The sequence below is a fragment of the Panthera onca genome, chromosome D1 (genome assembly GCF_046562875.1).
Source record: "Panthera onca isolate mPanOnc1 chromosome D1, mPanOnc1 haplotype 2, whole genome shotgun sequence".
In the NCBI taxonomy this organism is placed as follows: Eukaryota; Metazoa; Chordata; class Mammalia; order Carnivora; family Felidae; genus Panthera; species Panthera onca.
Window position 1 is genome coordinate 38,139,390 of NC_138348.1, and position 12,592 is coordinate 38,151,981.

Sequence of the window (12,592 nt, forward strand, 5' to 3'; positions counted from 1 at the left end):
TACATTTACCCACCAGATCTAAAATGAAACGAAGAAAATACTGACATTTTAGGAATGTAGTTGTAAAAAAACAAACAAAAAAACCCCCTATTTTAGGATAAGCCATCAACACTGATGGCTGTGCAATAAAGACAGTGGTGAAATTTTGAAAATTCATTGGTAAAAATGGAAACCCATTCTAAAATACACAGCAGTGTTAGTCATTTTCTTTACCAGAGGCTGGTGAACTTTTTCTGTAGAGGGTAAGACCAAGTGAGCCACGAGGTCTCTGTTGGAACTACTCAGTTCTGCCATTCTACCTCTTCAGCAGTAGAGAATGTATTAATGAATGGTCCCTGCTGTGTTCCAGGGAAGTATAGAAGCAGATTTAGCACCAGGGCCATAATTTGCCAACACTGACCTATACGGTTATGAATGATTCTTGTAAATGTCTTAGTTTTTCCAATGAAAATTAATTTTTTAATTTTAATAATTTTAAATTAACATTTTTTTAAACAATTAAATTTTTTTTGTTAATGTGACTCATTTTTCAGAGACAGACACACACAGAATCTGAAGCAGGCTCCAGGATCTCAGCTGTCAGCACAGAGCCTAATGCAGGGCTCAAACTCACAAACTGCAGGATCGTGACCTAAGCCATCCAGGTGCCCCTTAAGATTTTTTTTTAATACTGGGTCATAAATATTTTCTTTATTATTTTTTAGAGAGAGAGAGAGACAGGAGCAGAGAGCAAGCAGGGGTAGGGCAGGGAGAGAGGGAGACACAGAATCTGAAGCAGGCTCCGAGCTGTTAGCACAGAGCCCGATGCGGGGCTCAAACTCGTGAACCACAAGATCATGACCTGACTGAAGTCAGATGCTCAACTGACTGAGCCACCCAGGCACCCGTATTTTTAAAAGAATCATTTTCAAGTTCTCCATTCCATGATTGCATTTAAGGAGTTAAAGGAGAGATATCTTCTAACTTACCACATTTTAACAGTAGTTGTCAAATACAGTATTTAAACTATTGACATAATTTAATTCACATGGAATTAATTTCATGTAGTGAACTTCGCAAAAATATTTGATATTGAGTAGAATCTCTGGCAAATATCAATGAACAATGGTAATCTGAGCTTGTCATTTTTAATGAATAATTTTATTATTTTGGGGGATTTAAAATATTGTTAGCATGAATGACTTAACATCTTTTTTGATACTAGGAAAGTGAGTAAAACTTCATGAAACAACTTGATTCAGAATAATAATGAATGCAAGAGCCTTAGGTATTATAAACCACTATGACGTGATTTAGCTGAAACTACAACCTAAGTTTGAATTCTCAGCTCAGATAAAGTGTTATTTACACATTTTATTCGTTTTGTACCACTCAATAACTGCCAACTCTTAAAAATATGCTGGTGGCTCAAATGAAAACATTCACTGTTCTAAAATAACTATTGAACATACAAGTAACTTTTCTTAAAGGTGTATCCTTCACCACCTGAGAGGTGGTGTGGTCTAAAAGAAAATAGCACTGGGCAGGCATTAGGAGAGCTGGCCACCAGTCCCAACATGGTATAAGTCAACCAAACAAACTGTTGCTCAGGAGCCATTAATTTACTATTCTGTAATGCAGGAACGTAATGTAATGTAGGAATGATACCATTCACCTGTGCTAGGATGATAACTTGAATTAATAGATATGCAAGTCCCTTGTAAGTTATCAATTTTTCAGTGCCTGGAAAGCTGGTAAGTATTGCTGCTTCTAAATTGTGACTTAAGCTTTTGTCTTATTTGCAAGAGGGAGGAGAAAGTTCTTTTAACAATAAGTGTATAATCATGTTTGTGGCCTTGCCCCTCTTTACTATATCAGAATTTCTTTCACCTTGTTTAAACTGAATGAGTGAGCATCTAAGTGTGTTCAACAGTCTGAAATGTAAGTATGATTCAGTTAGACTCTACATACATTCATCAAAACATTTCACAGGGGTCTTGATACTAAGTATGCAGTGGATGGGACAGAATCACAACAGGCAACTTTATTTGCAGAATTTGATCCAAAACTCAAGAAAAAAATAAATAAAAAGAGCCGAGTCTCTATTATGTTAGTACACAAAATAAACCAAAAAACACATCAACATTTACCATGAGATCATTTAAATGTATTTGCAAATGATTTGATGAGGGAAACGTGATTTACAACACGGGAAACTTCTTATAACAACCACTGTAGGTCACCTAGACTAGGTTAGCAAGAATGAACAAAGTGATAGATCCAAAAGGCAACCCCCAAACACCTTCCTCAGATGGAGACTTTGGTAATTGTGGTAAAAAACAAAACAAAACACCAATTCCTGTTCTTCACCATGCTGGATGGTCATTTCGTCCATTTTTCTCCCGCAATGATGAGTCCATTTTAAATACTTCAATTATTATGAAGACACTCCAAATCCACAGAACAGCAGACACTTCCATTCTGTGCATCAAGACAAAAGTGTTAGCCAACTGAGACAGAGGATATAAATCAATCAGCAGTGTGCATTTTCATATCCAAAATGACCATCTCCATTTTGAGATAAGCTCCATGAATGCTACATGCTAGAGGAGGTGAGGGAAGGAAAGACATAGGAGATCCTCTTGAGTCCCTTTGCTAGCTCCTGCTGGCAGTGTAAGTTTATACCTCCCAAACCATGTTTGGGATTCATCCCCTGTATTTCCAGGTTGTTCACGCAACTTAGTCACTGGACTTATTCTAAATAAAATTGTTTTCAAAAACATACCCCTCAAAGATAATTTGTCATTGACAAAGCAAATCAAAAGTAGAAGAACATGAAGGCAACTCCAAAATGGGTTCCAGAAAGGTTTGCATAATAGGAACAGAGTCTCTCAGTGGTGACTATGAAGGGAACAGTACATATTTAGATATACAAATTAATGGAAATTAATGTTAATATACCTTGATAATCTCCCTAAATGAATCTCAAACCTGACCTTAAAGAAATACTAATACATAACACAGGTCTCCACATCCCCTGGTCGCTAAGTTTACTGGGGCTTGAAAGTACACATGGGACTGTGGCTCTTTTGCTATGTGCAGGTTGATATTGGCCTTTTCCTATTGGGGCTGAATTTAAAGATGGTACTTTCCAGAAGAAAGAAAAGAATCCACCTTTAGAACAGCCATAAAGAGATGACTTGGGAACCTTCCACTGATAGCTGAAGCTGAGCCAGGATTTGACAGAACCGAATAGACTAATATTTTAAATGTGCTTCATCAGGAGAATCTTCAATGTTTTGGCAGAGATGGCTGCCTAACCCCAGCTTCAAGTCAGCTGTAGCCATAGCTCTTCTCAAGCTTTGTAGGGAGGAAGGGGTCAGTTTTTAATATCAAAGACATATGAGGATCGCTCATGGGAATTCCTCCAAAATGACAGGAAAATAATCACAATTAAATCCTGCAGCAAAAGCTTCAAGTCCCCGCATTAGATACTGTGATAATTAAAGCAAACAACTTCATAGAGCACTTTCTTCTAACACTGACAGTTTCATGAAAGGGCTTATAAATTTTTCCAGCATGAAAAAGAGATCTTTCTTTCCTTTTTAATATGCAGGTCAAAATAGCTTAAATCAGCCATAATTGGACCTAGTGTCAATTGTTAAAATTCTGTAGTTCAAAGGCAAGAGAGAGGACTGTTTTAGTCCATGTTCATTTGGAATTTACTTATATACACAGTGTGGCTCCGATCCACTCAGACATATTAACCTCCCTTGAGATGGAAATGCCTGCCTGTGTTTCCATCATGCCCCTCAGAACCTGTGCATTCAGAAACATCAGGAATGAACCTCCCGCAGGTACTCTGTGACAACTGTTCAAGGCCCAATTGTCCTCAGGACATCCAATTACCTTGCATTTGCAAGTTGTGCAGGGAGATCCAGCCATTGTCCACACTGCGCCGCTCAGCCTTGAAATGCCATAACTGTCCAGACAAGTTTTTCTGATGTCGTAGGCAATGTTATCAGCCAGGCAGGGGTCACTGACACAGCGGGGACAACACTCCCCTTCCAACATGGCTGTGTACTCACAGCTCAGATTGGGGCAAGTGAGTGGCCAACAGTCTACCTCTCCTTCCTGTAGAGAGAGAGCCAGAAATGGTTTATCTTTATTCTTATGAACAATTATGCTCCCAAAGTCCCGCCGGGGGTGGGGAGGGACAGTAATTATCATCACTGTCCTCACTGTATGTTTCTACTTCCACCTTTATGGGTATAATGTGCTTCCTCCTTGAAGAGCTCCCATAGATTAGATATCACCTCCTCCATGGTACTTTTGCTGACTGTCTATACTTCAGCCTGAGAAAGAGGCAGGTCCACATCTGTGTGCCAATGGCACCCCATAACTATTTTTTATCATCACATTTATGTTCCTTATCAGTACAACTCCAGATTAAGTTTTGAGCATTTAGGCTTTGGGCTTGTTTCTTTATCTTCCTGATGCTTAGCACAGTTTTGGTCAAAAAAATGCTAATTGAATGAACAAATAAGTGCATAGGTGATAAGGTGATGGCTAGTGTCTTAAGAGAAATTAACTTCTCTTAAGGTCAAAGCGGAACCTGAAGCACTGTAATATTTCAACAACATCATAAACTGAGTTCTTAGTATCAAATTTAAAATTGAGACCAGGAGAACTACTTCAGAATGGTTTTGAATGTGACATTTAGCTAGTGACATCACTAACATGTAGCAAGGTATTATAGTTCAGATGGAGCCTCTGTGTGTTTCAGAGTCTGGCAACTGTGGCTCCACTGAGCTGCCTATAACTATTTCTCTAGCCGCCTCTTCAGTTATTATGGAAATTCATTATAATTTATGAAAACTCACGCCTAACGATTTGGTCAGCTACATAACAGACAAGGTCTATCATGCTCACCATTATATCATCCAGAGTCTATTTAGTAAATATAACCCACAGTATACTCAATTATTAAGCTACGTGTTCAACATCTTCAGTTTTCCCAGGAGATATTAGCCTTAGGGGCTAGGGATGGACATGGAAACACTTCTGAAATTCAATGAAAATTTCATGTCTGAAATTAATCCCAATTCTTCTAAGTGCCTGATGACTGACTTCTTGAAAAAGAAATGCAATTTTCCAGACTGATATAGTTGTGTTGGGTTCAGTTGCCCTTGGATGGGAGCTTGAAAAAAAATGGCTTTGATTTGAATATATCTGAATTCTACTCCTCAGTATTAGGGGTGATTCAGAAGAATGTATTCTACTAAGATGATCTGCACATTCACCAGGAGACTTTAGAAAATCTGAGAGAAATTTACAGTACAATTTCTCTAAATGCTTACTTTCATACAGAATTCACGGACTAAATCACTAATTTTAGAAAATGTTAAACTATGGAATCCTGCTTATAGGTTCTATTACAAGTAGACTTGGTTGTGACTTTGTTCCAATAGTTATGACTCCCTCATAGAAGGAACATAAGATTCACTAGGATTATATAGCCAAACAGTCTTTGCATCCTTTGAAAACTTTGTGGTATGATTTGAAAGAGAAAGAACTAGGTCCAGAAATTTAGTCTTTTCTTCAGACATTCTCAAATCTGATTATACCATTAGTATCTTTATATGAAGATCCAAAATTACCTCTACTTGTTCTATATGAAGGTTTAGCATCTGAAACATCTAGAGAATGTTATCAGTAGTGACTTCTGTATGCTAAGTACCTTCTATGTGTCAAGCACTGTATTTGCACTTCACATATGTTCTCTCATCTTCCTAACAGTCCTACAAAATTGGTATTCCACTTGTGTACAAGGAAAGAATGATCAGTGCAAGGTGAGGATTTGCCTGAGTTAATAACACAGAGCTAGCAGGTGGGAGAAGCGAGACTGAATTCTAAGTCTCTATGACTCCATCCCTGATATTTCTACCATGTTCTGTTATGTCTCCTATTGAAACTTTTAATGGTTAGGTCCCAAGAAATCAAAGATTTGGCTCTTTAAGAACTACAAGTCCCGGTCAAGGCTTTGAAAGTTTTCTATCATGCAGAGATTTCGCTTCATCTGGATTTGCCAAAAAGTAGGTGTAAACTAACATAAGTTGAGCCAAATCTGACCCATAAACACATTCTTTTAGTCTTGTATATTGATTTTTTTGTTTTGTGTTTTAATTCCAGGACAGTTAACATGCACAGTTATATTGGTTTCAGATATACAGTATAGTGATTTCAACTATTCCATACATCACCCCGTGCTCATCAGAAGTGCACTCCTTTGTCCCCGTCAGCTATATCACCCATCCCCCCATCCTGTCTTTGTATATTGTTTTAAATAGTAGAATCTGAACGTCTTTAGGCAGAGCATATGCCCCGTAGTAGCCACAAGACTCAAGTTTCCTGAATAGGATCAAAAATAGCAGAAACTAAAACCCATAAGCAACTGAGTTTGCAACCTTTCCAGAGTAAAGGGAGAAAACATTCTAAGGGAAGCTGACATACCAGACACCGGCACTGCTGGCAGCTATGAGTCCAATTGTCTCCGCTTCGATAGAGCTTGTGTCCATTTTGATCTAAACATTGGCTTGTGACCCTGGTGTCACACTCTGGGCAACAGAAAAGGTCAACGCTTGGATTCTGGCAATCACAAGCTGTCCGTCGGCAGAAGATCTTTCCATCCTGTTTAGAGATGAGGTTAAGGAGGTTACATCATTAGGGAAACAAGGTGGCTGCACTAGGAAAGGGAAACCTTATAAACAGAGCACATAGGAAGGATTTCTTAGAGTCCAAGTACTCCCCTGTCCACCTTTCATTTTGTTTAAAACAGATGCACGTGTGTGCACTCACACATATACACACCCTGTCTTTCGCTAACCTTGCCTGCAGAGCAGCTCATGTAAAAATGGAGATATTTCTAAATTCAAAAAGTCGTATGTTCCTTGAAACTTTTTTCTTAAATGTTTCCAAAAATTACATTTCTAAGTAAAATTACAATTAAACCAAGGATTTAAAAATGCATATATGTTCAAGAACTCGTTTAATGGGAAAACTATGCTCCTGTATTTTTCCCAGTTTACAATGATACCACCAAATGCATTCAAATGTATTCATCTAATTTTATCTCTGTCTCAACTCTGGGAGGAAGTCTGACTTTACCCTTTTTTACAGAAAAATTAACTGAGGCCAAGAGAGGCTAAATGACTTATCCAGTATGGAGTTAAAGATCTCTAAGGAGCATCGCCAGGGCTTCCGGTTTCAAAACAATTTTTCTTCTACAAGATAGGCTTTAGGCTATTTATTACAAGGGGCTATATCCGGTGCCCCTTACACCCTAGGTGCCCAAATAATAGGCACAGTACAATTTCTGGAGTAATGGCCCTGAACACTCATAAAGACTTGAAGTTCAACAGCACTCAAACATTAACAGTACATTTGCAGGGGTGCCTGGGTGGCTCAGTAGGTTAAGCCTCTGACTTTGGCTCAGGTCATGGTCTCATGGTTGGTTGGTTCGAGCCCTGTGTCGGGCTCTGCGCTGACAGCTAAGAGCCCGGAGCCTACTTTAGCTTCTGTCTCTCTCTCTGCCCCTCCCCTGCTTGTGCTCACTCTTTCTCTCTCTCAAAAATAAACTATAAAAAAAAATGATCGTACATTTGCAGCATATGCCCATTATACATCTGTTGCTTACAATAACTTCTCACTTCAGACAACGAAGACACTGAAAATGTAAGATGTGTGGCCACCATGTGTGGTTATGACTGCTTTGCTGAATATTTAAAAACTAAAGAATCTCAGAGCCAGGACACATAACCAAGGACACATAACCAAGCCTCCTGGGTCTACACTTGAAACTTCTCTAGAGCAACCATATCAAGTCATCATGCCTATGCTTGAAGTTCTCCAGTGTCAAGGAAGCCACCACTATGGATGGCATTCAATGTATATATCTCTGTTCATGTCTGAATGTTAAAAACTGGACTTCTTTTTGCCTCTATCCACTGATATTTGCTCACACTCTTTCTAATCACAGAACTCCCAATCCCCTCTGCCACACTTTCAACTTTCAACTCTTCCATTTGTAGAAGAGAGCATTTATGTTTCCACTGAATCATCTCATCTCTGGATTATCTCTTAATTTTTTGACTAGTACCACTAGTTTTGAATCCTTTCACTGTTATAGTTGTCTTCTTCTTCAACAGTTTAAGCATTTCCAATATAATAATAATACTCTACCTTGATTTTAACATTTATTTTGTGCTGTACATTGTGCTGTCTTTTATATGCATTAGCACATTTAATCTTTTAAGGTTATTTTAATTTTTGAGACACACACACACACACACAAAGGATCTGACGCAGGCCCCACGCTAACAGCAGAGACCCCGATATGAGGCTTAAACCCAGAAATCACGAGATCGTGACCTGGATCTGAAGTCGGATACTTAACCCATGAGCCACCCAGGCATCCCAGCACATTTAGTCTTGATAAATCTGTGGAGTACAATTTACACTCCATTTCTCAAATGAGGTAGCTGAGTAAAAGAACTAAATATAATTCTTCAGTAACAGTCTGACCAGCAGTGAATTGGGACTCATGGTCACCTTGTTTTAAGCTCTATGTGTTCTTTAAAGTAGGCTGGTTTCAATATTTACTTCCCTACTTACTATAGCATGTCATGATGTTGATTTATATTGAAGTTAATGAAGACTAAAACCTCATTAAGCACTATCCCTATCTTGTGTACTCAGTTGTTTGGGGGCAACAACTATAAAACCCGATATTTATCCTTATTGTATTTTACCTTGTTAGATTCATTTCATCTCTCTTCCTGTCACAATGTTTTCTAAATGCTGTTTCTGTCATCCACCATAGTTCGTCCTCCTTCATAGCCTAGTGACATCTGCACACTTGATGGATCTGCCCTCAGGGTCTTCATCTACTTCATCGATAACAATGTTGAATAGGGCAGTGCTCACTGAGACAAGTTTACTGTCAGCTGAAGTGGAAATCTTTACATGCTTTACAGTTTTTTATGGAGAATGGAAAGGAGACCTGCTGGCTGTGTATATAATGACATAACAGGTTGAAAAATGCTCTTCCTCAAAGCATGTGCATTTTAGCTACTATTGCATAAAATGACAAGAAATCATAATTTTCTAACGATCAAGGGATGACAGAGTACACAAACACACACTCAAGTTAAACAAATGCATTGAGTCAGAGATTATAATTAGTCTGGACAAAGGACTCTCCAGATTCTAGGACTCTTCCAACAATAGGCCCTTATTTTAACTCAGTTATGTTTTTTGCTCGTGTAACCATTGCCCAGAATGACTCCCTAGTGATTTATTTTAACCAACAGAAGCTAAAAAAAAGTAACGGTAGCTACCATATAAAATCATGTGGTCAGGTCAGCTACTGAGGTCACAGTATTACTCTCCCCAAGTATAGAATGATTGGGCCTCTATAACCTAAAAGCTCTATCCACAAACCACGGTAAACAGGGACACATTGCTTTAGAAGAGGCTATTGTACCACAGGCAGTAAGGCCCAATCAGAATGTTAGGTTTCTCTCTGCATGTGGGGATTAAAAGAATGAATAAGAATAAGTGGATAGCCTCCAGGGTTAGTGCAAAATAAAGCAATTTCCTATTTCATCAATTATGTGAAAATGCCGAATAGGCCCCTCTTAGGTTCTAACATATTTTAGAACAATGGCTACGTTCATTCTGCCTTTTGAATTACAGAGTAACTGTCAAGAAAATCATGTTTAATAATGAAAATGTCACAGGTGGCTCCATTAATTCAATGAGAATGCCATTACAAAACCTCAGCTAACAGAACACAGCCACACTAGCATCTAAACTTGGCAAGACAATTGAGCTCAAAGTTGGTGAGTAATCTTTCTCATGCTAGATCTCTGGGGTCATTCCCAGAGCCTGACCTCAGTCCTAGCTGGATTGGTCAGAACAAGCCCCATCTAAATGCCAAAGATGTATTTTTTCACCCTTCTGCTGTAGAAGCTACATGCTTTTATGTAATTTTATAATGGATTTCAGCTATAAACAATGACTACTATATTATTTAAATTGCTCCTGAATTTTAAGAAGCAGGGACATACACTTTCCCATCAAATAAAAAAGGGATTTATTCTTACACCATGGAAAGTTACAGGTTTTATACTATAAATTACACATTTTATTACTGAATAGTTAACACATTATTTACTCCAGATGGCATAATATCACTTTTCTGCCACAGTTTTGAAACTTTCAAATCAAGAAGGTGGAGGTCTTGGGGTGCCTGGGTGGCTCAGTTTGTTAAGTGTCTGACTTGATTTCAGCTCAGGTCATGATCTCACAGTTCATGAGATCCAACCCAACATCAGGCTCTGTGCTGACAGTGTGGAGCCTGCTTGGGACTCTGTGTGTCTGTCTGTCTGTCTCTCTCTCTCTCTGTCTCGCTGCCCCTCCCCAACTCACTCACATATGCACACTCTCTCTTAAAATAAGTAAATAAAAACTTAGGTAAGATTATTTATGTAAATTCAATTATAATATAACCTGGGTTTGGCAAACTGACACCTACAGTCTAAATTCAGCCAGTCACCTGTTTCTGCAAATAAAGTTCTATTAAAACACACCTTCCCTTGTTCATTTACATATTTCCTTTGGCTGTTTTCACACTCTAATGGCAGAGTTCAGTATGTGAGACAGAGACCTGACAGTTATGCAAAGACCATCTGGCCCTTCATAGAAAACATTTTTTGATCTTTGATATAAAGAGTAAAATTAGGAGTGGTACTCTAGACCCATCTATTCTACCTTCTCACATACAAATTTTTGTGTTGTGATATCCAGTCTTTACAAAATATTAATTTGGCTTCAGGTTACACCACACAACCAGCCCTCTCTAATTAGCACTTCTCTAATAAAACTCTTAACAGTCATTGATTCCAAATGTCTCATTTTAATGAAGAGGAAATCAGGTCCAGAGAGGGGAAAGCACTTCTCTCACAGAGCAAATTAATGACAAAACATGAACCAGACCTCACTCCAGACATTCATAGCAATGATGTTCCAATATGCTAAAGGGTAGGATAAAAGGACTTCGCACAACTCAAATCAGAAGGATTCTTGAGGCAATGGTTCTCAAATGTGGTCCTCTGACAAGCAGCATTAGAATCTCCTGGGAACTACTTAGAAATGCAAATTGTTGTGCCCAAACCCAGACTCACCAAACAAGAAAGTCTATGGGGTAGAGTCAGTGATCAAAGTTTCACAAACCCTCCAGGGGATTCTGGTCCAAGGAAGAGTTTGACACGTCTGATGGAGAAACAAAGCAATGAAAAGGCAGGATTTGGAACTACATGCAGTAGAAGTATTAAGTGAGGATAACAGAAAAGAAGACCCTGTTCCTTGACAGGACCCCTAGAGTTTTGAGGGTGAACTAAACTTGCCAATTTGTTCATGTTTCAAAGAAAAGGAAGCACAGTTTTAGGGCTGGCACAGCTAACTCCTTCCATCAAGAACACCCTAGAGAGGAAGGTATTGACAATGTCACTGGTTAGGTTTAGAGAGCAAAGCAAAGCAAAGCAAAGCAAAGCAAAGCAAAGCATTTTTAGGAGTAAACTGCAGGATTTCAGAAAGCTAACCTCTACCCTGGCCCCAGGCACAAGCTGATTCATCCCTGTTCTTCACTCTACGAATGGGTGCCACAGGGAGAACGGCAGGGTTATTTTATTGTCAGCTCCTTACAGACAGGGCTTTCTTCTTGCCTGAAGGAAACACAGGAACCCCTTAGGTTTCCCTAATCTGGTCACCTTCCTCAGTTTCTGAGCAAAGGCTTGTATGAGGCCAGGTCACGTGGTCAGCATTCCAGACAATCTCATGGCAAAGATCCTCTCCACTTTACCCTTCTTCTGTGTTGCCACAGGAATTTGGCCCTCCACTTGCAGAGCGCAAGTGGTTATTTATGGTATCTATTTCCCTATCCATCTCTAGTACTACATTTAGTTAAAGGATGAATGTTATTCACTTTTCAACTAAGAAAATGAACAAAACAAAACAATCCTGCAGGCAGCACAGAAATAAAATCTGGTCTTCACAGCTTGTTTTCTCCCACTGGATTTTCCAGTTACTACTAGAAGTAGATGAAGGTGTAGGAATAAATGCAAGCCTAACTTGCAACCCTGGCTCCTTCTCTGATCATTGGCACCGGAACACTTTTGACCCAGGAAAATGGGGCAGCTAAGTTGCAAATATGCCACTCTGGAGCTTCTGCCCACGGAATGAGGGCACACATGGCCACAGAGAGTGAGTGTCTGACATTATCATTTATCAAGACCCATGACTTAATTTCGGTGTTATCTTTCATGTGATCTTCTGTCTCTAACCCTCCTTCGGGTTCTCATCTTTACTCTCCTGAACCTTCAATTCAGTCTAAGTGGTACGTCTCCATTTAGTTTGGATCTCCTCAGTCCTTCTACTGTGCTGTCGATCAGACTTTGGTTGGGCCATGCCAATCCTCAACAAAAAGTTACTCATGATACTCTGCTGTCCACAGAATAAAGTCTGAATTCCACTGTCTGGCTCTATCTGTAAC

The 12,592-nt window shown here is 39.1% G+C and overlaps 1 protein-coding gene across 2 annotated transcripts in view; it reads right to left on the reverse strand.

The window, feature by feature from the left end:
• Positions 1–2,124: 2,124 nt before the first annotated feature.
• Positions 2,125–12,592, reverse strand: part of NELL1 (neural EGFL like 1) — an 875,786-nt gene continuing 865,318 nt past the window's right edge. For both annotated transcript variants that reach the window (XM_060606214.3, XM_060606213.3), the window contains 3 exons: positions 6,493–6,669; positions 3,889–4,113; positions 2,125–2,460 (listed from right to left, as the gene is read on the reverse strand). In XM_060606214.3, coding sequence (XP_060462197.2) covers positions 2,410–2,460; positions 3,889–4,113; positions 6,493–6,669 — 453 coding nt within the window. In that variant the 3' untranslated portion in view covers positions 2,125–2,409. The remainder of the gene's footprint in view (positions 2,461–3,888; positions 4,114–6,492; positions 6,670–12,592) is intronic.